Source organism: Delphinapterus leucas, chromosome 12, assembly GCF_059928025.1.
Source record: "Delphinapterus leucas isolate spDelLeu-1000000601 "Yukka" chromosome 12, BTC_Dleu_Yukka2, whole genome shotgun sequence".
Taxonomy (NCBI): Eukaryota; Metazoa; Chordata; class Mammalia; order Artiodactyla; family Monodontidae; genus Delphinapterus; species Delphinapterus leucas.
The window spans coordinates 20,414,580-20,440,716 of NC_143140.1; the positions used below are offsets into that span (position 1 = coordinate 20,414,580).

The following is a 26,137-nucleotide window of genomic DNA, read 5'->3' on the forward strand; positions in this document are numbered from 1 at the left end:
ATAAACATTTTATCGCTAACTTAGACATTGGGGGTTACCATATACCAGGATCTTGCATGGCTTCCCTTAGCACACAAGCTCAAAATGTTAGTTTTCCTGTAAAAGTTATAAATATTTTTATTATAAATTTATGAATGTTGAATACATAATTGTATGAACATTGATCATCCCATTGAAGACTCTCAGTAAGAGCCTTCTATGTACAAAGTACCACAGAAGATAGAGCTACAAAGAAGGTTCCTGACTTGTATCTCCAGATAAATGACACCTATAAGTAAAATGTCCATCTCCTGAACCTGATGATCTGAATGTTTGCCCTCCTACGTCTAGTCTCCCAGAACAATAAGAATAATGCTATCCTCTCTCTACAAAGAAAATGTAGCACATGACTTTGAAGATTTTTTTTCAGAAGTGGTGATAGGTCTTTTCATTTGCCCATTCCCGAGCTGTCTAATATGGCAGCCATTATGCAAATGTGGCTATTGAACACTTGGAATCAGTCTAGTCTAAATCAAAACAGTCTGTTGGTGTAAAATACACACTGATCTCAAAGAATCAGCATGAAAAGAAGAATGCAAAGAATACTGATTACATGTTGAAATTTTAATGTTTTGGATATACTAGGTTAGATAATGAATTATTAAAATTAATTTCACCTGGGTTTTATTAAACTTTTCTAATGTAACTATCAATACTAGAAAATTTTAAATTATGTTTGTGGCTTGCATTGCATTTCTACTGAACAGCACTAGTCTAGTCTCTCTCCCCTGGATCCTAAATGGTATACAATCACAGTATAAAACATGTGACTTAAGTTAGGGGTATCACATGGTACAATGACAGAGAATAAAATGAACAGGCCAACAAAAGGATTAAATATGTGATGTCAAAATCTATAGCTGGATGTTGATTAGATGTATCGTGGTGATTGTTTCAATAAGTGCAAATATCGAATCATTTACATTGTATATCTGAAACTAATATAATGTTATATGTCAACTATAACTGAATTTAAAAATCTATAACTAAATGAATTAATCATTTATAATTCCAAGGAATCTGAGAAATATCAATGGGTCTAACTGTAAGAGTAGCAGCAAGAAGTCAGTCCTGCCAACTCAGATCCTGTCGGTCTGATCATTTGGGGGAATCCTGGTACCTGCAATGCCTGAATACTCACATGCTTATACATGTAAAGGATGATGGTGACAATAACTGTCATTTACTGAACACTTAATTTATGTCAGATACTTTATAAAGATTCCTCGTGTAATCTTTATAATAATCCTAAAGGTGTATTAGTTGGGGTAGGCTAACTGCTGAAACAAACATCCTCCAAGTTTCAGTGACTTACCAAAATAAATGTTATCTCTTGCTTATATCTGATGGGGTGGCAAAGGAGTGGCAGCAGGCTCTGTTCCAAGCTCCTTCTGTCTTAAAGTTCTTGTTTCTCATAGGTCTCTGGAGTCCTCCCCAGTAAGCCAGCAGATGGAGAAAATAAGAGAAGAGCGCACTTGGGGGATTTTTATAAGCCAAGCAGGAAGTGGTGCTTTTTCTTTCCATTTCAATCCATTGCCAGAATTCAGGCCTGGACACACCAGTCTGCAAGAGAGGCTAAAAATATTTATTGTGCCCAAGAATAAAAGGGAAACATTAGCAGTCTCTGCAGCAGGTACATATTACTATCTCTATTTTACAGATAAGGACACTGAGTCTCTGAAACATTCAAATAAATTCCCTAAGGTCACAGATCTAGAAAACAACATTCAACCACAGGTCTGTAGGACCCAAAAGCCCATGCTCTTTCTAAGTAACACTGCAGAACTCACAGGAACTGTCACCACCTCAGTATACTGACCTCAGTGGGATGATTAAGCAAATGGTAAGGACAGAACATGAAGTGATTAAGATGAAAGCAGAGTATTTTCTTCATAGGCAGATGCCTAGTGAGCTGGCTATGAAGGGTAGATAAAATTGTTATCTCTGTATAACAATTTTTATATATTTCTGTATACAAAAAGATATATATGGAAATCATTAAGCTAATTTGGCTATAAATGAGATAGAAATCAAGACACATCAAAAGATTAGATAGGCAAAAACTACTAGAACTACAAATAAGAAACATGGAGGTTCAAAGACTTGAAACTTGAATTTGATATGAAAGATCAGGCTGGGCTCTAAATTACTGATGCAAGTGAACAAATTTCTTTTAGTGGCCATTGAATTATGCAATTGGTTTGGGTGAGAAAGTCTAGAAGCAAACAGACAGGAAAGTTATCTAAAAGGATGGTAACTATGATAGTGAAAAAGGGAAGAGCCAATAGTGCTAGTCATTTGCTATGTTTTTTTTCTCTATTTCTGTATTCATTGCATCTTAGGAGCACTTCCATATCATGTTAGTCAGTATTCCTGACTCTACTAAATCTTACGAACACGTTTCTGAGAGAACATAATTTGTTTCCTTTTTCAGTTCTGTTGCCATTCTCAGAAGGTTACTTATCTAACCTTAACCCTCCTTGGGACAATCTTTTACTGTTCTCAAAAATATGATACTTTCTAAGCTTCATGTGACTCTACCATGTTTCTACAAATCTGGAAAAAGAAAAGATTACATGTCTTAATTCTATTCTTATGGGGACATGACTTGGGTTAGACCTTTTTCTGTATCTGGGTGAATGGCATTTTCAGAGAGGCAATTTTCTGCCATGCTCTGTTAGGTACCGGGTAAGAGTTTTATTCCATCAGAGCTTCCCTACTACCTTACTCAGAGATAATCCTCAAAGCCAAGGCTGTCTCAGCTTGAAAAGTGAGGCAGGACTATAGAAGACCGTTGGAAGTTGTGTGTTTACTTAAATTTTTACTACCATGTGTGCTGCACACCTTCAAATATCCCCATAATCGTCCTGTGAATCCAGTCATCTGATCTGTCAACTGGAACCTCATCCTCTCTTTGAGAAAGGCTCCTATGAGAAATTCCATTGCCCTTAGTCCCATGTACTTGCTTTCTTATGGTCAACCGTAGCTCTTACTTCTGCTGAACTACTGATTTCATACACCTCACCTCTTAGAGATGATTGCTTCTCTTTGTTCTGTACAGAGCTTCTTTCCTTGATTTCCCCCAAATCACATAGACACTGCAATGCCATGAGCTGTTACATTGTCAAAAGGCCTTTAAAGTTCTCAGCTACCATGCCACCATAGTGGCATAGGAATTTTTCTTTCTTTCTCCACAGATTCAGCCTGTTACCTATGTTTTATGGCCTTTTTTCTAACTCCATCCTCCCTTGTCTTTCTTCCTGGCATTCCTCCTCCACATCTATGTTCACTTCTTTATGCATAACTGCTTAGTTCTCTCTTTGTATTGCACTCTCCTTCTACACCTCACTGAAAAGGCCTCACCTTCCACAGTCATGGAAGTTTATCAAGACATTTTCCTAAATGAAGACAGTTCCCTAAGTGGAACTCTAGTACCAGTGGTTATTAATATTTTCTGAAATATATACATATATTTATACATATAATTCATTTAAATATAAAGCAACTAAGCTTCAGAGGACATAAATTTCCAGTTCATATCCTGACAATACATGTCACTTTACCCTAAATACCTTTGCCTTTTAAAATACTGTCAACACAACGCTGTTTTTCATTTTAATTAATAAACTGTATTTCTAGAGCAGTTTGAGGCCCAAAGCAAAATCATGCAGAACATACAGGGTTCCCATAGAAAGTCTGTCCCCATACACACACACAACCTTCCCATTATCGACGTCCTGCACCACAGTGGTAGATTCATTACAATTGATGAACCTACACTGACACAACACAATCACTCAAAGTTCATAGTTTACATTAGGGTTCACTTTTGGTTTTATACGTTCTATGGGTTTTGAAAAATGAATAATGACATGTATCTACGATTGTCTTATCATACAGGATAGTTTCCCCTAAAAATCCTCTGAGCTCTGCCTATTCATCCCTCCCTCCCTCCTAATCCCTGGCAACCACTGATCTTTTTAGTGTCTCCATAGTTTTGCCTTTTCCAGAATGCCATATAGTTGAGATCAAACAGTATGTAACTTTTCAGATTGGTTTATTTCACTTAGTAATATGGTTTCTCTGTATCTTTTCATGGTTTGGTAGCTCATTTCATTTTAGCACTGAATAGTGCTCCATTATCTGGATGTACCACAGTTTATTTTTCCAGTCATATACTGAAGGACATCTTGCTTGCTTCTAAATTTTGGCAATTATGTATAAAGCTGCTATAACATCCATGTGCAGGTTTTTGTGTGGACCTAAGTTTTTAACTCCTTTGGGTAAATACCAAGGGGCACAATTGCTGGATCATATGATAAAAAATGTTTAGTTTCAGAAGTAACTGTCAAACTGCCTTCCAAAGTGGCTGTACCATTTTGCATTCCCATCAACAACGAATGAGAGCTCCTGTTGTTTCACATGATCATCAACCCTTGGTGCTGTTATCAGAGTTCTGAATTTTGGCCATTCTAATTGGGATGTAGTGGTATCTCACTGTTGTTTAATTTGCAATTCCCTAAGGGCATATGATGTTGAACACCTTTTCATATGCCTACTTGCCATCTGTACATCTTCTTCGGTGAAGTGTCTGTTCAGACAATGCTGGCTTTTAAGATAAAAATTTATGACATCCATCATTTTATATTGTCATTGACCCAGCTTTTAAAAGTAAAAAAGAAGCTACTCTGGTTCTCTCATTTTACAAATAAGAAAACTGAGTCAGTAAAAGTGAAAACTGAATACATGAAAATAGTTACAAATTTAGACAGAAGAAGTAGGCTGAGGACTGAGTCAGTCAGAAAAAGAAGTCAGTAAAGTATACAGTATAAAAATGACCAGAGAAGGAAGTAAAACAAGAAGAATAGAGTGTTATAGAAGTCAAGAAAGGCTAGAGATGAAGCAGATTATTTGTTCATTTGCTTTGAAAAAGAGCTTTTACAATAGCAGTAGGCCTCTATGTAGCGCAGATAATCATTGATTGCTGGGAAGCAGCAAGGCACAGTAGAAAGATCATTAGATTGCCTCCACCCCATAATCTGGGGTATGTAAATTTAAACACTTTTTGGTTTGTTCTAGTATGTCCATCTGTAAAATCAGACTATGCTTCTTCTAGCTTCCAAATTCTGTGTTTTCTTTCCCATGGTATTTCTCTCTTACTTTATCAAATTTTTTACATCTTTTTTCTTTGATAATTGTGATGACTTTTTAGCATCTACCTCACTGTGCCCTGTTAGATCTCTAATGATTGACCACATCATAATCAAAACTTGTTATTTGTTGTCTTTTGGATAAAAGCCACTCTGACAGGTGTGAGGTAGTATCTCATGGTGGTTTTTATTTGCATTTCCCTGATGATTAGTGATGCTGCTCATTTTTTTATGTGTCTGTTCGCCACCTGTATGTCTTATTTGGGAAAATGTTTATTCAGTATTCAGGTCCTCTACCAATTTTTTTATCATATCGTTTCTTCTTTTGATGTTGAGTTGCATGCATTATTTGTATATGTTGGATATTAACTCCTTATCAGATAAATCATTTGCAAATAACTTCTCTCATTCAGTAGGCTGCCTTTATATTTTATTGATGGTTTCCTTTGCTGTGAAAAACTTTTTAGTTTGATGTAGTCCCATTTGTTTATTTTTGCTTTTGTTTCTCTTTCCTGAGGAGACACATCCAAAAAAATATTGCTAAGGCTGATATCAAAGAGGGTGCTGCCTACATTTTCTTCTAGGAGTTTTATGGTTTTAGGTCTCAAATTTAAGTCTTGCTCACTTTGAGTTTATTTTTTTATATGGTGCAAGAAAATGGTCCAGTTTCATTCTTTTACATGTAGCTGTCCAGTTTTTCCAACACCATTTACTGAAGAGGCTGTCTTCTCCCCACTGTATATTCTTGCCTCCTTTGTTATAGATTAACTGACCATAGACATGTGGGTTTGCTTCTGGGTTTTCTGTTCTGTGCCATTGAGATATGTGTCTGTTTTTGTGCCAGTACCACTGATTATTATAGCTTTGTAGTATAGTTTGAAATAAAGGAGTGTGATACACCCAACTTTGCTCCTTGTTCTCAAGGTTGTTTTGCCTATTTGGGGTCTTTTCTGATTCCATACAATTTTTTAAATTATTTGTTTTAGTTCCATGAAAACTGCCATTGGTATTTACATAGGGATTGTATTGAATCTGTAAATTACCTTGGGTAGTATGGACATTTGAAAAATATTAATTGCTCCAATCCATGAGCACATTGTATCTTTCCATTTGTTTGTGTCATCTTCAAGTTCTTTTATTTATGTCTTACAATTTTCTAAGTACAGGTCTTTCACCTCCTTGGTTAAATTTATTCCTAGGTATTTTATTCTTTTTTGATGCGATTGTGAGATTGTTTTCTTAATTGCTCTTTCTGATAGTTCATTACTAGTGTATATAAATGCAACAGATTTCTGTATATTGATTTTGTATCCAGCTCTTTTACTTAATTCATTCACTATTCCTAATAGTTTTTTTGGTATGTACTTATAGTTTTCTACAAATAATATCACTGCAAACAGTGACAGTTTTACTTCTTCCTTTCCAATTTGGATTGGAAGAACTCCTTTGGAGTTCTCCACCTCCTGACCTGCAAAGTTTCTGCTGAAAAATCAACTGGTTTTCTTATGGGTGTTCCCTTATATGTAACTAGTTGCTTTTCCTCTGCTGCTTTTTAGATTCTCTTTTATCTTTAATTTTTGCTGTTTTAATTAGAATGTACTATGGTGTGGCCCTCATTGGGTTCATCTTGCTTGGGACTGTCTGTGCTTCCTGGACATGAATTTGTTTGTTTCCTATATCAAGTTAGGGAAGTTTTCATCTATTTTTTCTTCACATAAGTCCTCTGCCCCTTTCTTTCTCTCATCTCTTTCTTAGACCCCAATAATGCAAATGTTAGTATGCTTCATATTGTCACAAAGGTCTCTTAAAATGTTCTCATTTTTTAGAAACTTTTTTCTCTTCAGCTTGGGTAATTTTCACTACTTTGTCATCCAGTTCTCTGATCCATTCCATTATATCATCTAATCTACTTTTGATTCCTTCCAATGTATTTTTTTTATTTCAGTTATTGTATTCTTCAGCTCTGTTTTCTAACTCTTCAGTAAAATTCCCACTATTTTTATCCATTCTTCTCCAAAGTTCGGTGAGCAACTTTATGATCACTACCTTGAACTCTTTATTGGGTAGATTGCTTATTTCCACTTTGTTTAGTTCTTTTTCTGAGGTTTTGTCTTGTTTCTCCATTTGGAACATATTCCAATGTCTCCTCATTTTGCCTAATTCTCAGTGTTTATTTCTATGTATTAGGTGAGTCAGTTACATTCTCTGATCTTGGAGAAGTGGCCTCATATAGGAGATGTCCTGTGGATCCCAGCAGCACACTCTGCTCTGGTCACCAGTGCTACATGCTCTAGGGGTGCCCTTTATGTGGGCTGTGTGGGCCCTTTTATTGTGGCAGGGCCAACTACTACAAATAGGCTGGTAGGTGGCTGTCCCACATTCCAGTTGGCTGCCAGACCCTGCCTTGTACTGTGGCTGCCGGCCCACTGGTGGGAAGGCTTCGGTCCTGGCACAGCTTGGCTAGGGGCACCTTGGGGCTAGTGCTGGCCTACTGGTGGGTGGGGCTTGGTCCTGGGGTGGCTCTAATTTGTAACTTTCAAGGTGAAGATATAATCATTAGACTTGGGAACTCTGTGTAAGTTGGGCAGGGGAGACAAGTAAATAAATATGACTGGCAGTAATCTCCATGGACACAGCACACACTATGCCCACTATCCTGTTCTACATATATCATTTCAGGTACCAGAAGATAAACATCTGCAACCTCTAATAAAGCAAAAAACAAACATGGAAATAATGAAAAAAGACAAAAAGGAGAGCTATTTGAAGTGTCTGGGGTATTTGTGAGATAAAATAGGATATTATCTCCCTTCATTTCTGGAAAGCCTGAATACAATTATTTTTTCTTAAAAAAGCAAAACAGAAGGCAGTATTAACTTAAGACAGTATTAACAAATATTTACCTTTTTCTAGTCACTCACTCATCCCTTAACCCTTGTCATTCAGTTCCTAGTGAAACAATCCTTTGAAAGTCACTAATGATCTTCTAAATATTATATTCAATAGACTTATCTCCATTCTCAAATTTTTTCCCATCTGTACCATTTGACATTATTAAGCACCTTTCCCTTTTTGAAAATTTTATATCCTGTGGTTCTACTTACACAGAGATAAGAAATCCTTTTTAATAAGTAATTAATTTTCTCGACATATGTTATCAATTTCTGTGTTGTTGTTTCTTCTATGCCATGCCTTCCCTTTGGACTTACTAATTTTTTAATTAATTAATTTATTTATTGGCTGTGTTGGGTCTTTTTTGCTGCATGCAGGCTTTCTCTAGTTGTGGCAGGCAGGGGCTACTCTTTGTTGTGGTGCTCGGAGTTCTCATTATGGTGGCTTCTCTTGTTGCAGAGCACAAGCTCTAGGCACATGGGCTTCAGTAGTTATGGTGCATGGGCTCAGTAGTTGTGGCTTGTGGGCTTTAGAGTGCAGTCTCAGCAGTTGTGGCGCATGGGCTTAGTTGCTCCACAGCATGTGGTATCTTCCCAGACCAGGGCTCACACCCGTGTCCCCTGCATTGGCAGGCAGATTCTTAACCACTGCGCCACCAGGGAAGTCCCTGGAATTACTAATACTACAGAGGCATATTCTATGATAATATTTTAGTGAGAGACTGTAACTGGTAAACTCCCTAAGTTTTTGTATGTCTGAAAAAATCTCTATTTTTCCCTCATTCTTGAGGGACAGTTTAACTAATACACACTTCATGTTCAATTTCATTTTTACCTCTGCATTTAGAATATACTACTCCATTCTCTTCTAACAGATTTTTTTTGAAGATGTACAGAATTGCCCATCTAAAGATGGGTCCTGTCAGACACTCCAAAACATACAATCAGTCCAGCAGAAATCCATCAAAAGATAAAAATAGTATATCTGGGACACCAAGCATGAGCAGGACAAGAGGTTCTGCCCCTTCATCTCCAGCCCTACCTCCTACCAAGGTGACAGCTTCCAGCAAACCTTGGGGAAAGACTGACTCATGCTCATGTCAGATCCAGCTCTTCCAACAAAGCCACTGGATACATACAGACAGTACAGGTACATTCCCATACAAGGACACTCCTTCAAGACCACAATAGGTTAACTGTTTGAAAAAATTTCACAGAGACAGAGAAAGTTAAGCAAAATGAGAAGACAGAAATTTTTCAATTGAAAGAACAAGAGCAAACTCCTGAAAAAACAATTAATGAAACAGAAATGAAAAATTTACCATATAAAGAGTTCAAAGCATGAATAATAAGAATGCTAGCTGAATAAGGGAAAATAATAGATGAACACAATGAGAATTTTAACAAGGAACTAGAAAATATAAAAAAGAACCATTCAGAACTGAATACAATAATGGAAATGAAAAACACACGAAAAGGAATTAACAGCAGACTAGGTGATACAGAAGAACTCATAAGTGATCTGGAAGATAGAATAATGGAAATCACCCATAAGAACAGCAAAAAGAAAAACAAATTTTTAAAAATAGTCTAAGGGACCTGTGGGACAACAACACAGTACCAATATTCACATTATAGGGGGTCCCAAAAGGAGAAGCAATAAAGGGCCAAAAATGCATTTGATAAAATTATGGCTGAAAACTTCCTGAACCTGAAGAACAGATAGTGAGGTACAGGAAACACAGAGGGTCCCAAACAAGATGAACCCAAACAGACATCATCAAAGACATGTCGTAATTAAAATGACAAAAGATAAAGAGATAATTTGAAAGGCAGCAAGAGAAAAACAGAGTCATATACAAGAGAAGCCCAATAAGGCTATTTTTCTGCAGAAAATTTGCAGGCCAGAAAAGAGTGGCATGGTATATTTAAAGTGCTAAACAGGGAAAACCTCCAACTTAGGAAAATCTACCCAGCAAGATAATCACTTAGAATTGAAGTAGAGATAAAGAACTTCTCAGACAAGGAAAAACTAAGAGTTCATCAATATTGAACCTACCATAAAAGAAGTGTTAAAGGATCTACTCTAAGTGGAAAAGAAAAGGCTATAACAAGAAATATCTATAGGAAAGGAAAAATCCCACTAGCAAAGGCAAATATATAGTAAAGGCTGAGGATGAATCAGATAAATAAGCTAGTATTAAAAGACAAAAAATGTAAAAATCAACTATAACTACAACAAATAATACAGGGATAAACATGAAGGTTAAAATATATCAAGAACAAAAAATGTGAGGGAAGGGAGTAAAAATGATATATCTTTCAGAATGTGTTTAAACTAAAATGACTACTAGTTTAAAACAAGTAGACATATTTATAAGTCAACGTATATGAACCCCATGATAATCTCAAAAACCTACAATAGATACACAAAAACAAGACAGAAAGGGACACAAGCATAGCACTAAAGAAAATCATCAAACCACAAGAACCTAAAGAAAAGAACAGTAAAGAACTACAGAAACAACTGGAAAATAAGTAGCAAAAGGGCAATAAGTACATATACCTATCAATAATCACTTTAAATGTCAATGGACTAAATGCTCCAATCAAAAGACATAGGGTGGCTGATTGGATAAATTTTTTTAAAAGACCCATTTACACACTGCTTATAAGAGACTCACTTCAGAACTAAAGTCACACACAGACTAAAAGTGAATAATTGAAAACGATATTTCATGGAAATGACAAGAAAGAAGCAGGAGAAATACTCATAACAGACAAAAAAGACTTTAAAACAAAGTCTATAACAAAAGATGAAGAAGGGAAATATATAATGATAAAGGGATCATGATAAAGAAGAGAATATAACATTTGTTAACATATATGCACGTAATATAGGAGCATCTAAATATATAAGGCAAATATTAGCAGACATAAAGAGAGAAATTGACAGTAACACAGTAATAGTGGAGGACTTTAACACCCCACTTATGTCAACAGACAGATCATCCAGACATAAAATCAATAAGGAAACATCGGTCTTAAATGACATGTTATAAAATAGATAGCTAGTGGGAAGCAGCCACATAGCACAGGGAGATCAGCTGGGTGCTTTGTAACCACCTGGAGGGATGGGATAGGGAGGATGGGAGGGAGACACAAGAGGGAGGAGATATGGGGATATATGTACATGTATAGCTGATTCACTTTGTTATAAAGCAGAAACAAACACAGCATTGTAAAGCAATTATACTCCAATAAAAATGTTTTTAAAAATGACATATTAGACCAACTGGACTTAATAGCTATATACAGGACATTCCATCCAAAAACAGCAGAATACACATTCTTTTCAAATGCACATGGAATGTTCTCCAGGATAGATCACATGCTAGGCCACAAGACAATTCTCAACAAATTTAAGAGGATAGCAATTATATCAAACATCTTTTCTGACCACAGTGATACGAAACTAGAACTCAATTATAGAAAGAAAAATGGGAAAAACACAAACATGTAGAGACTAAACAACATGCTACTAAAAAACTATTTGGTCAATGAATAAATGAAAAAGAAAATCAGAAAATACCTGAAGATAAATGAAAATAGAAACACAATTTTCCAAAATCTATCAGATACAGCAAAAGCACTTCTAAGAGGGAGGTTTACAGTGATATAGGCCTACCTCAGTAAGCAAGAAAAATCTCAAATAAACAACCTAACTTACTATCTAAAGGAATTAGAAAAAGAAGAACAAACAAAGCCCAAAGTCAGCAGAATGAAGGAAATAATAAAGTTCACAGAGTAAATAAAATAGAGACCAAAAAAAAATTGAAAATATCAATGAAACCAAGAGATGGTTTTTTGAAAAGATAAACAAAATTGATAAAGTTTTAGCCAGGCTCATCGAGAAAAAAAGAGAGAGAATCCAAATAAACAAACTGAGAAGTGAAAGAGGAGAAATAACTGATATCAGAGATCCAAAAAGTCATGAGAATACTATGAACAGTTATACGCCAAAAAATTGGACAACCTAGAAGAAATGGATAAATTTCTAAAAACATACAACCACTCAAGACTGAATCAGGAAGAAATAGACAATCTGAACAGACCAATCACTAGTGAAACTGAACTTGTAATAAAATAAATACATAAATAAATAAATAACACAACTCTCAGCAAATTCCATGACCAGACAGCTTCAGAGGGGAATTCTACCAAATATAAAAAGGAGAGCTAATACCTATCTTTCTCAAACTAGTCAAAAAAATTGAAAAGGAGGCAACACTCCCATTTTCATTCTACAAGGTCACATTATCATTAATTATTATTAATTAATTACCATTACCCTGACACCAAAAACAAAGACACTACAAAATAGAAAATTACAGGCCAATGTCTCTGATGAATATAGATGCAAAAATCCTCAACAAATATTAGCAAGCTGAATTCAACAATACACAAAAAGGATCATACACCATTGTCAGGTGGGATTTATTTCAGGGATGCAAGGATGGTTCAATATCTGCAAATCAATCAATGTGATACATCACATTAACAAAAGGAAGGATGACCAGGACCAGAGGACATAAGCAAGCTCAATGAAGAGGTTACTCAGACTCCCATGCCACTCACCAAGGTTCCACTATAACACCATTCTCAGCTCATACCAATGGTTATATAGGGCTTCTTGTATAAAATGCTAAAGGAAGAGGGAAAAGCCTGTGGTTTTATGGATAGGTTTATGGGTAGGCTGCCTAGATAAACAGGTTCTAGTTGGAAATGCAAAATAGCTGCATGACAATCATTCAACTGAATGACAGTGAAAAGCAAAATTTTCTCCAAGAGTGAAGCTTTAAACTGTGCACCTAATGATCCACTTTGTGTGGTGCTCTATAAATTCCTTATGGCTGAAAGCTATATAAGTGTTCTTTGAATCCTCCTCTATTATCCACTGTTATCAGTCAAAATGCTTAGTTTTAAGATAACATAAAACTCAATCAACCTACTTATGCATTAAAAAAAAGGCAGGTGAGATTTTACGATAAGGATACAGGAATATTTTATAGAACTCCAGGAATGAAGACAGGACTAAGGAAAATTCTATAAACATAAATTGGAACTGCATTTGGATTCTTAATCTCATCTCTGCTCCTCTCTGAGTGACTTCCTCTCTCTTTTCTTTCCTTTTCTCTATACATTGACACACTGACATTTTCTGCTTCTGTACTAGAAATGGTATGTGAAAAATGGCAAATCTATTATCTCTCAAAGTTGTGTGTGTGTGTGTGTGTGTGTGTGTGTCATGGTCCACCATCTGAGAGATTGAATTTTTAAAATTTGGTGTAAATATAGATTCCCATGAATAATAAAAACAAAAAACCTCTAACTGGCCTAGCTGGAATCAAGTGCCTATTCTGCATCTAATCAAATTGTGTAAAGTACATCTAATCAAATTGTGTAAAGTACAAAGTCAAGAATCATGTTATTAAAAATGATTGCTAGAGGCTCAGCATTGACTCTAAAGGAGAACTAGGTCATTGTTAGCTGAACAATGGACATACTCTTATCATTCTCATTTTCCCAGTTCTCCTGACTAGAAACCTTAGTCAGCTTTGGTTTATCCTTCTCTTTTATTTACTATATAGTTCTTTCACCATGAACTATTCCATTCTTCTTTCAAAATTAATCTTTTATCTATTCCATCTCCATTCCTACTTCTTTTGTCATTTTCCAAAATGACAGGCCAACAAAAAGGATATTTATTGTAAAATCTGCATTTTTTAACTACTAAATTTTTTTTCTCGTTATAGACTACTGGTGTTTCTGCATTACTAGCTTGTGTTTTAGACTGAACTGTGTCCCCACCACCACCCAAATTCATACGTTGAGGTGCTAAACCCCAATATGATTATTTAGAGACAGGGTCTTTCAAGAGGAGATTAAGGTTCAATAAAGTCATTAGGGTAGAGCTCTAATCCAACAGAACTGGTATTCTTATAAGAAGACAAAGAAACAGCAGGGATGCTTGCACACATAGGAAAGGCATGTGAGGACACAGTAAGAAGGCTGTCAGCAAACCAAGGAGAGAGGCCTCAGGAGACACTAAACCTGTCAACACCTTCATCTTGGATTTCTAGCCTCCAGAGAAAGCAAATTTCTGTTAAGCCATCCACTCCATGGTATTTTATTATGGCAGCCCTGACTAACCAGCGGTTTGCCTCTGTGTTCATTATGCAGTTTTCTTTCATTTTATTCTGGTAAGAGCTCACTAAACATTGACTATTCGCTTTTTACACAAATATTTTCCCCAATTTATTTGCCCCCTCATCTTTTTGTTTTGTTTCACATACTGAAGTTGTTTCAGTGTAGTCAAATTTTTCAGACCTTTTCTTACAGTTGCTGCATTTGAAATCATTCCTAGAAAGTTCTTCTCATTCCCAGAATTATATATATATTCACCCATGTTCTCTTACTATTTTTTTGTCATCTGAATTTTATTTTTAGTGCATGATGTAAGATCCAGATCAATTCTTTTTTCACATAGCCAACCAATTATCCCTGTACCACTTACTCATTTTCCCATTTATTTAAAACCTACTTTTATCATACCCTAAATATTTATATGCACTTAAAACTCCTACTGCTTCTTACTTATGACATTCATTCATTCAATAGTTCATTTTGGAGATTATATTTTTCCACATTTATCATTAAAGAAAAAGAATTTTCTACGAAATTCAAGAAACATTATTTTGGGTGACCCAAATTACTTAAAAAATTATGGTGGGAAAGTTTTTAAATTAAAATACTAACATATAATTGTTTTTAGCTAATAATAAACATCAAAATAAATATATACAAAACTACTTCACCCAGTAATAAGCCAAATGAAGGTGGGGGGGGTACCATCTGATTTAATTGAATTATACTAATTAGAAATAAAAGAAAAATGATAGAAAGGAAACTACCTGAAGATTGTCAGTTGGCTTGTTCAGGCTCCTTTCAAGAGAACAGTTGTCCTTTTTTTTTAAATTAGTTATCCAAAAAAAAATTTTTTTCCTCATGGTATAGGAGGTCTATTTTTGTACATCATTACTTATTGGTAAGAAGAAAACCTACTTAATGCAGGTCACTGGGTTAAGGATTCTGTTGTTGTGCCAAGCAAAGGGTATTGACAAGAACTAAGTAGTACAGGCCCTGTAATGTCCATGTTGTATGTGCTTTGCTACCGCTTGAGTTTCGCCTCTCCTTATTCAAGGCCAGAACCACTCCAGGAATTTTAGAGAAAATTCAAGAGACTTGAAAAGCATGCCAAAGCTTTAGCTATTACTACTATCCATTATTTTCTGCTTTCCATATGGCAAACACTTTATAACCACACTGCAAATGTGAATGTATTATCAACACGGCTTTATAGACGATGAAACTGAGATTCGAGGAATCATCAACTTCCAAGATCAAACTAGTAAAGAGCTGTTCATTCCAACACAAATCTCTGGCGATCCAAGGTGCTGCGCGGTCCAAAAAGCTGTGCCCAAGTAAAATGGTAAAGTCAGACAAAAGGAAAGACAAAGCTGTGACAATCGCAGACTGGCATCAGAGAAAGATAAAAGCGCCGCGGGGCCTATCAGGAAACTTCCGAGGCCGGCAAGGTACGTGGCCGGCCGAGGCCGACGGAGCGCGTGGAAATGGGAGCTCACTGAGAGGAAGGCCGCAGAGAAACCTCGCTACGGTTTATAAAGGCCGTAAGGTAAACAAGTTAAAAACCAGAGCGACCCGCTCAGCCAACAACTTGTAAAGGAGACGCTTTAAGATGCTCCGCAAGGATTTAAGTACCTCGCGCCACGAGCTCCTGGACCTCCAACCTCATCCCGGCATTCTTTGCGCCGCGCAGGAGCAATCCCTGACGCGCTTGGACCCCTGCGGCCGCCGTAGGCTCTGAGTTGCTATGGAAACCCAGCTGCCCTCACTATGTCGGTGCAACAGGCCCCTCAGTCCCGGGTATTCGTGGAACTGGTTCCCTGGGCTGACCGGGGCCGGGAGAACTATCTGCTCTCGGGCGGAGAGACGCTGCCCGGCCTCCGCCGCCCTCTCTCCTCAGCGCAGACCCAGACTGCCACCCGCGAGGTGCATGTAAGCGGCACTGCGGAGGTGTCTGCGACCCCCGACCGGGCGCAGGTGGTCGTGCAGATGAGCAGCACCAAGGAGGCGGCAGCCGAGGCCAAGAAGAGCGTTTGCCGCCGCCTGGACTACATCACGCAGACCCTCCAGCAGCAGGGCGTGCAGGTGAGAGCTCCGCGGGCGAGGAGCTTCTGGCCTGCCCAAGAAAACCCGGCGGCGGGGGTTGGGGGGTGGGGAGCGTCTGGGACACTTTTGTGTCATCGGTGGCATTAGAAGGCGCGAGTACCTGGCAGAGTGAATCTTTGGCCCATCCTTTTTTTTTTTTTTTTTTTAATTGGAGTATAATTGCTTTACAATGGTATGTTAGTTTCAGCTTCACAACAAAATGAATCAGTTATATATATATACATATGTTCCCATATCTCTTCCCGCTTGCGTCTCCCTCCCTCCCACCCTCCCTATCCCACCCCTCCAGGCGGTCACAAAGCACCGAGCTGATCTCCCTGTGCTATACGGCTGCTTCCCACTAGCTGTCTACCTTTCGTTCGGTAGTGTATATATGTCCATGCCTCTCTCTCGCTTTGTCACAGTTTACCCTTCCCCCTCCCCATATCCTCAAGCCCATTCTCTAGTAAGTCTGTGTCTTTATTCCTGTTTCACCCCTAGGTTCATCATGACATTTTTTTTCTTAAATTCCATATATATGTGTTAGCATACGGTATTTGTCTCTCTCTTTCTGACTTACTTCACTCTGTATGACAGACTCTAGGTCTATCCACCTCATTACACATACCTCAATTTCGTTTCTTTTTATGGCTGAGTAATATTCCATTGTATATATGTGCCACATCTTCTTTATCCATTCATCCGATGATGGACACTTAGGTTGTTTCCATCTCCGGGCTATTGTAAATAGAGCTGCAATGAACATTTTGGTACATGACTCTTTTTGAATTATGGTTTTCTCAGGGTATATGCCCAGTAGTGGGATTGCTGGGTCATATGGTAGTTGTATTTGTAGTTTTTTAAGGAACCTCCATACTGTTCTCCACAGTGGCTGTATCAATTTACATTCCCACCAACAGTGTAAGAGGGTTCCCTTTTCTCCACACCCTCTCCAGCATTTATTGTTTCTAGATTTTTTGATGATGGCCATTCTGACTGGTGTGAGATGATACCTCATTGTAGTTTTGATTTGCATTTCTCTAATGATTAGTGATGTAGAGCATTCTTTCATGTGTTTTTTGGCAGTCTGTATATCTTCTTTGGAGAAATATCTATTTAGGTCTTCTGCCCATTTTTGGATTGGGTTGTTTGTTTTTTTGTTATTAAGCTGCCTGAGCTGCTTATAAATTTTGGAGATTAATCCTTTGTCAGTTGCTTCATTTGCAAATATTTTCTCCCATTCTGAGGGTTGTCTTTTGGTCTTGTTTATGGTTTCCTTTGCTGTACAAAAGCTTTGAAGTTTCATTAGGTCCCATTTGTTTATTTTTGTTTTTATTTCCATTTCTCTAGGAGGTGTGGCCCATCCTTCTTGATGAAAGTAATTATCAGCTGCAGAGACTTGTAAAATAAAAGAATTCAAATTGAATGGGGTTTTATTTGGCGATATTTGCTGCAATAATTTTGTTTTTAACGTTGAAATGACGAAGTGTTAAACATGAAATATTAGATGTAAATGCTTGCCTAAGTAGTGTGCTAGACACCAAATCATTTGTTTTATTCTGCACCACGGAATTAGCAAGTGAAAAACAGGGCTTCCTCCCAACCTGGTAAAGCTTTTTTTTTTTTTTAACCATCTGTATTGGAGTATAATTGCTTTACAATGGTGTGTTAGTTTCTGCTTTATAACAAAGTGAATCACCTATACATATAAATATATACCCATATCTCCTCCCTCTTGTGGCTCCCTCCCACCCTCCCTATCCCACACCTCTAGGGGGTCACAAAGCACCTAGCTGATCTCCCTGTGCTATGCAGCTGCTTCCCACTAGCTATCTATTTTACATTTGGTAGTGTATATATGTCCATGTCACTCTCTCACTTCGTCCCAGCTTACCCTTCCCCCTCCCCGTGTCCTCAAGTCCATTCTCTACGTCTGCGTCTTTATTCCTGTCCTGCCCCTAGGTTCTTCAGAACTTTTTTTTTTTTTAGATTCCATATATATGTATTAGCATATGGTATTTGTTTTTCTCTTTCTGACTTACTTCACTCTGTATGACAGACTCTAGGTCCATCCACCTCACTACAAATAACTCAATTTCGTTTCATTTTATAGCTGAGTAATATTCCATTGTATATATGTGCCACATCTTCTTTATCTATTCATCTGTCGATGGACACTTAGGTTGCTTCCATGTCCTGGCTATCGTAAATAGAGCTGCAATGAACATTGTGGTACATGACTCTTTTTGAATTATGGTTTTCTCAGGGTATATGCCCAGTAGTGGGATTGCTGGGTCATATGGTAGTTCTATTTTTAGTTTTTTAAGGAACCTCCATACTGTTCTCCATAGTGGCTGTATCAATTTACATTCCCACCAACAGTGCAAGAGGGTTCCCTTTTCTCCACACCCTCTGCAGCATTTATTGTTTGTAGATTTTTTGATGATGGCCATTCTGACAGGTGTGAGAAGATATCTCATTGTAGTTTTGATTTCCATTTCTCTCATGATTAATGATGTTGAGCATTCTTTCATGTGTTTGTTGGCAATCTGTGTATCTTCTTTGGACAAATGTCTATTTAGGCCTTCTGCCCATTTTTGGATTGGGTTGTTTCTTTTTTTGATATTGAGCTGCATGGGTTGCTTGTATGTTTTGGAGATTAATCCTTTGTCAGTTGCTTCTTTGCAAATATTTTCTCCCATTCTGAGGGTTGTATTTTCATCTTGTTTATGGTTTCCTTTGCTGTTCAAAAGCTTTTGAGTTTCATTAGGTCCCATTTGTTTATTTTTGTTTTTATTTCAATTTTTCTAGGAGGTGGGTCAGAAAGGATCTTGCTGTCATTTATGTCATAGAGTGTTCTGCCTATGTTTTCCTCTAAGAGTTTGATGGTGTCTGGCCTTACATTTAGTTCTTTAATCCATTTTGAGTTTATTTTTGTGTATGGTGTTAGGGCGTGTTCTAATTTCATTCTTTTACGTGTAGCTGTCCAGTTTTCCCAACACCACTTATTAAAGAGGCTGTCTTTTCTCCATTGTATATTCTTGCCTCCTTTGTCAAAAATGTGACCATATGTGCATGGGTTTATCTCTGGGCTTTCTATCCTGTTCCATTGATCTATATTTCTGTTTTTGTTCCAGTACCATACTCTCTTGATTATTGTAGCTTTGTAGTAGTCTGAAGTCAGGGAGCCTGATTCCTCCAGCTCCATTTTTCTTTCTCAAAATTGCTTTGGCTGTTCAGGGTCTTTTGTGTTTCCATACAAATTGTGAAATTTTTTGTTCTAGTTCTGTGAACAATGCCATTAGTAGTTTGATAGGGATTGCATTGAATCTGTAGATTGCTGTGGATAGTATAGTCATTTTCACAATGTTGATTCTTCCAATCCAAGAACATGGTATATCTCTCCACCTATTTGTATCATCTTTAATTTCTTTCATCAGTGTCTCATAGTTTTCTGCATACAGGTCTTTTGTCTCCTTAGGTAGGTTTATTCCTAGGTATTTTATTCTGTTTGTTGCAATGCTAAATGGGAGTGTTTCCTTAATTTCTCTTTCAGATTTTTCATCATTAGTGTATAGGAATGCAAGAGATTTCTGTGCATTAATTTTGTATCCTGCCACTTTACCAAATTCATTGATTAGCTCTAGTAGTTTCCTGGTAGCATCTTTAGGATTCTCTATGTCATCTGCAAACAGTGACAAGTTTACTTTTTCTTTTCCAATTTGGATTCCTTTTATTTCTTTTTCTTCTCTGATTGCTGTGGCTAAAACTTCCAAAACTATGTTGAATAATAGTGGTGAGAGTGGGCAACCTTGTCTTGTTCCTGATCTTAGAGGAAATGGTTTCTGTTTTTCACCATTGAGAACGATGTTGGCTGTGGGTTTGTCATATATGGCCTTTATTATATTGAGGTAAGTTCCCTCTATGCCCACTTTCTGGAGGGTTCTTATAATAAATCGATGTTGAATTTTGTCGAAAGCTTTTTCTGTATCTATTGAGATGATCATATGGTTTTTCTCCTTCAGTTTGTTAATATGGTTTATCAGAATGATTGATATTGCGTATATTGAAGAATCCTTGCATTCCTAGGATAAACCCAATGTGATCATGGTGTATGATCCTTTTAATGTGGTGTTGGATCCTGTTTGCTAGTATTTTGTTGAGGATGTTTGCATATGGGTTCATTAGTGATATTGGCCTGTAGTTTTCTTTCTTCGTAACATCTTTGTCTGGTTTTGGTGTCAGTGTGATGGTGGCCTCATAGGGTGAGTTTGAGAGTGTTCCTCCCTCTGCTATATTTTGGAAGAGTTTGAGGATAGGTGTTAGCTCTTCTCTAAATGTTTGAAAGAATTTGCCTGTGAAGCCATCTGGTCCTGGGCTTTTGTTTGTTGGAAGATTTTTAATCACAGTTTCAATTTCAGTGCTTGTGATTGGTCTGTTTATATTTTGTATTTCTTCCTGGTTCAGTCTTGGAAGGTTGTGCTTTTCTAAGAATTTGTCCATTTCTTCCAAGTTATCCATTTTATTGTTATGTAGTTGCTTGTAGTAATCTCTCATGATCCTTTGTATTTCTGCAGTGTCAGTTGTAACTTCTCCTTTTTCATTTCTAAATCTGTTGATTTGAGTCTTCTCCCTTTTTTTCTTGATGAGTCTGGCTAATGGTTTATAAATTTTATCTTGTCAAAGAACCAGCTTTTAGTTTTATTGATCTTTGCTATCATTTCTTTTTCATTTATTTCTGATATGACCTTTATGATTTCTTTCCTTCTGCTAACTCTGGGTTTTTTTTTTGTTCTTCTCTCTCTAATTGCTGTAGATGTAAGGTTACGTTGTTTATTTGAGATGTTTCTTGTTTCTTGAGGTAGGATTGTATTGCTATAAGCTTCCCTCTTAGAACTGCTGTTGTTGCATCCCATAGGTTTTTGGTCATCGTGTTTTCATTGTCATTTGTTTCTAGGTATTTTTTGGTTTCCTCAGTGATCTCTTGGTTATTTAGTAGTGTATTGTTTAGCCTACATGTGTTTGTATTCTTTACAGATTTTTTCCTGTAATTGATATCTAGTCTCATAGCATCGTGGTTGGAAAAGATAGTTGATATGATTTCAATTTTCTTAAATTTACCAAGGCTTGATTTGTGACCCAAGATATGATCTATCCTGGAGAATGTTCCATGAGCACTTGAGAAAAAGTTTTATTCTGTTGTTTTTGGATGGAATGTCCTATAAATATCAATTAATTCCATCTTGTTTAATGTATCATGTAAAGTTTGTGTTTCCTTATTTATTTTCATTTTGGATGATCTGTCCATTGGTGAAAGTGGGGTATTAAAGTCCCCTACTATGACTGTGTTACTGCCGATTTCCCCTTTTGTGGCTGTTAGCATTTGCCTTATGTATTGAGGTCCTCCTGTGTTGGGTGCATAAATATTTACAATTGTTATATCTTCTTGGATTGATCCCCTGGATCATTATGTAGTGTCCTTCTTTGTCTCTTGTAATAGTCTTTATTTTAAAGTCTATTTTGTCTGAGATGAGAATTGCTACTCTAGCTTTCTTTTGATTTCCATTTGCCTGGAATATCTTTTTCCATCCTCTCACTTTCTGTATGTGTCCCTAGGTCTGAAGTGGGTCTCTTGTAGACAGCATATATACGGGTCTTGTTTTTGTATCCATTCAGTCAGTCTATGTGTTTTGGTTGGAGCATTTAATCCCTTTACATTTAAGGTAGTTATCGATATGTATGTTCCTATTACCATTTTCTTAATTGTTTTTGTGTTTGATTTTGTAGGTCTTTTCCCTCTCTTGTGTTTCCTGTCTAGATAAGTTCCTTTAGCATTTGTTGTAAAGCTGGTTTGGTAGTGTTGAATTCTCTTATCTTTTGCTTGTCTGTAAAGGTTTTAATTTCTCCATTGAATCTGAATGAGATCCTTGCTGGATAGAGTAATTTTGCTTGTAGGTTTTTCCCTTTCATCACTTTAAATATGTCCTGCCACTCCCATCTAGCTTGCAGAGTTTCTGCTGAAAGATCAGCTGTTAACCTTATGGGTATTCCCTTGTATGTTATTTGTTGTTTTTCCCTTGCTGCTTTTATTAGTTTTTCTTTGTATTTAATTTTTGATAGTTTGATTAATATGTGTCTTGGTGTGTTTCTCCTTGGATTTATCCTGTATGGGACTCTCTGTGCTTCCTGGACTTGATTGACTATTTCCTTTCCCATATTAGGGAAGTTTTCAACTATGATCTCTTCAAATATTTTTAGTCCCTTTCTTTTTCTGTTCTTTTTCTGGGACCCCTGTAATTCCAATATTGGTGCGTTTAATGTTGTCCCATAGGTCTCTAAGACTGTCCTCAGTTCTTTTCATTGTTTTCTCTTTATTCTGCTCTGCAGTAGTTATTTCCACTCTTTTATCTTCCAGGTCACTTATCCGTTCTTCTGCCTCAGTTATTCTGCTATTGATTCCTTCTAGAGAATTTTTAATTTCTTTCGTTGTGTTGTTCATCATTGTTTGTTTGCTCTTTAGTTCTTCTAGGTCCTTGTTAAATGCGTCTTGTATTCTCCATTCTGTTTACAAGATTTTGGATCATCTTTACTATCATTACTCTGAATTCTTTTTCATGTAGACTGCCTATTTCCTCTTCATTTGTTAGGTGTGGTGGGTTTTTATCTTGCTCCTTCATCTGCTGTGTGTTTCTCTGTCTTCTTATTTTACTTAACTTACTGTGTTTGGAGTCTCCTTTTCTCAGGCTTCAAGTTCGTAGTTCCCATTGTTTTTGGTGTCTGCTCCCAGTGGCTAAGGTTGGTTCAGTACGTTGTGTAGGCTTCCTCCTGGAGGGCACTGGTGCCTGTGTTCTGGTAGATGAGGCTGGATCTTGTCTTTCTGGTTGGCAGGACTTCGTCCAGTGGTGTGTTTTGGGGTGTCTGTGACCTTATTATGATTTTAGGCAGCTTCTCTGTTAATGGGTGGGGTTGTGTTCCTGTCTTGCTAGTTGTTTGGCATAGGGTGTCCAGCACTGTAGCTTGCTGGTTGTTGAGTGGAGCTGGGTCCTAGCATTGAGATGGAGATCTCTAGGAGAGCTTTTGTCCTTTGATATTACATGGAGCCGGGAGGTCTCTGGTGCACCAGTGTCCTGAACTCAGCTCTCCACCTCAGAGACATAGGCTGACTCCCCACCGGAGCACCAAGACCCTTTTGGGAAGTCTGAGGTCTTCTGCCATCATCCAGTAGGTGTTCTGTAGGAGTTGTTCCACATGTAGGTGTATTTCTGATGTATTTGTGGGGAGGAAGGTGATCTTCACGTCTTACTCTTCCGTCATCTTGAAGGTCTTCCCCCGGTAAAGCTTTGCATGAAGTGATACTTCAGTATTTTTATGCAAACAATAACGTGGGGCCCGCGAGGGGGTGTGGAATTGCACCCATTTTCTTTTTATAAAGACTCAAAAAATCTCTCCAAATTTTTTCTTTTGTAGCTTAAAAAGAAAATTAAGCCAGTATATTGTAGATGCCACATATATGAAATACTTCTACTTACCAGAGATGTCCATGAGACACATAGCTAAATAAATCTTGTTTTAAGCCTACTTCTAAGAAAAGAAGAAAAAAATGAACCAGCCTTATTTAATCAGCACAACAGCCCTGTTAGGCAGGTTTTAATATCCCCACTTTGCAGATTTAAGGAAGTTAAGTAATGCTCTGAACTTCAGCCAGGGCTGTATTTGAACTTCTGTGTTCCTGAAACCAAAATCTATGTTTCTTCCAACTAGCCTAGGCTCCGGATAATTAGAATGAAAGAGAATGAGAAAGCACAGCATGGGTCATTGTCTCAGTTCACTCATTTTAGAGAGTAGGACTCTAAAGGCCAGAGCTGTGATTTATGCCCTCCGAACATTGAGTTCATGAAAGTGCTTTTGTTAGAAATGACACACCCTGAAAAAGCAAGTCTTTATTTTAAGGAGAAAATACATTTGTACTGCATCTATAAACATAGAGTTATTTTAAAAAACATTTTGAAAAGATGTCTCTAAATGATTTTACAGTTTAGAAGAATTCTAATGCTAATTATAAATTATGTGAATAAAGTGAATTAATATATAAAAAATATTTTCTCAAAAAAGCTGCTGCCAGTGCTACAGGCCTGTTTGAATAATGTAACTAAATCTTAAGTTATTTACTTAAAATGTACACGGAGCTCACATGGCTGTAACTTCTAATATGTAAAACCAAGTAAATCACTACATCCAATTTATAATTACATTTAGACTTAGTGCTCAAGACAAGACATACAAAGGTCATTAATCTCCCAGTTATCTCTGCTGATGGAGGAAAGCAGTCATGTAAATAATTTGTTCAGTAGATATGCAAAAATTAAATTATATTACTTTCCAGGATGAATTATAATGTGTCTTCACAAAGTCTTTATTCATTTTAAACTTTAAAATCTGGGTTTATAAACATCACTCCCCTGCTTAAAGGGACCCTCATATTCCAAATTCTTTTGCTTAATAGATGGAGCCTAACTTTCTGTCATTTCCTGTCATCTCTCTCCCCTCGTTAACTGACTCCCATTTTTTTCCTTTAAAATCCAGCCCAAGTTCACCTCCTTAGCACTTTTTTCCTAACGTAGCACTAGTCCCTGCCATACCACACTCCATTCCCCACCTTTAATAAAACGTATCACTCTATATTATAATTGTTGCTCTCCTTGTCTCTCCTCCAAATTCTGAAGCTCTCCAGAGCACAGACCGTTTTGTCTCTTGTTTGCTTTGTATTGATGGATTATGTTTCATACATATCACATAATGTGTACTTAGAAAATGGTTTTTAAATGAATAAAAGAAAAAAATGAATGAAGCACTAAATGAATAAACTATTAGTTCAACAATCGTGTAGATCATATAGTTTTATGGTGATATATAGTTTCACATGTGAAGGCATAACCCTCATTTTTAGTGTTGTTTTCATGGAAAAATGTTTTAAAGTTCTAAGCAGTATTTACCATTCAACCATAAAACATTAATTAAACATCTCTATCACTTCATTTTTAAATAGCATTTAACACGACATGTAATTATTTTGTTTTCTGGTTTGTATGTTCCCCCCATAGGCTGTAAGCTCCAATGTTTGCCTATTCATAATTGTATTTTTTGATAAATGTGTAATGGATGCCTCAGGCATGTTGCTAGACACCAGAAATAGAGAATGAGTAAAACTTAGGCACTGTGCTGAAGGAGTCTCATTACAGGACTAGACTAATATGTAGTGTTGTGATGAAAGTATGTACGTGATACAGTACAGCAGAGTAAGAAAGGGAATAATGTTCATTTTACTTGAGGAATTCCAGAAAGATTTCATAGTGGAAGTGACACTTGTATCAAGTCTTAAACAATGGCTGAAGGGAAAGCATTTCAGTTCCACCCGAGAATGCAGCAAGCGTATGTGTCCAAAGCACTATGTGCAGTTCAGCATGGCTAGAACACAGGAGTGCCTGGAGAAAATGCAGGGGAATTACGAGATCAGACTGAGGAAGAAAGCTGTAGGCAGAGCACGGAGGAAGGCCTTGTGTGCCATACTGAGGGGTTGGATATTATTGATAATAAAAAACTGCTTACTATTGCTAGACTTTCTACAAATGTTATCTCATTTGATGTTCACTCCTGCTGTATGAGACTGGTATCTCAGTGGCTGTTTTACAGATGAGAACTCTCGGGACCAGAGTGATTATTAGCAGGTAGCTTGACCAAGATCACCTAGGTAGGAAGGGGTAGAGT

At 37.1% G+C, this 26,137-nt stretch overlaps 1 protein-coding gene and 1 long non-coding RNA gene across 3 annotated transcripts in view; one reads left to right on the forward strand and one right to left on the reverse strand.

Moving 5' to 3' along the window:
* The window catches only part of LOC149747839 (uncharacterized), a 439,951-nt gene extending 423,813 nt beyond the window's left edge, over positions 1-16,138 (reverse strand). Inside the window, exons 1-2 of one of the 2 annotated variants that reach the window (XR_016395129.1) lie at positions 15,923-16,132; positions 1,355-1,602 (exon numbers count right to left, since the gene is read on the reverse strand). This is a non-coding gene — a long non-coding RNA (uncharacterized LOC149747839). Of the gene's footprint in view, positions 1-1,354; positions 1,603-15,922 lie in introns of both variants that reach the window. The other variant, XR_016395130.1, reaches the window with a different exon arrangement.
* IRAK1BP1 (interleukin 1 receptor associated kinase 1 binding protein 1) overlaps positions 15,805-26,137 on the forward strand; it is a 41,317-nt gene continuing 30,984 nt past the window's right edge. Inside the window, exon 1 of the mRNA XM_089921759.1 lies at positions 15,805-16,372. Within this exon, the coding sequence (XP_089777885.1) occupies positions 16,058-16,372 (315 nt within the window). The 5' untranslated portion in view covers positions 15,805-16,057. The remainder of the gene's footprint in view (positions 16,373-26,137) is intronic.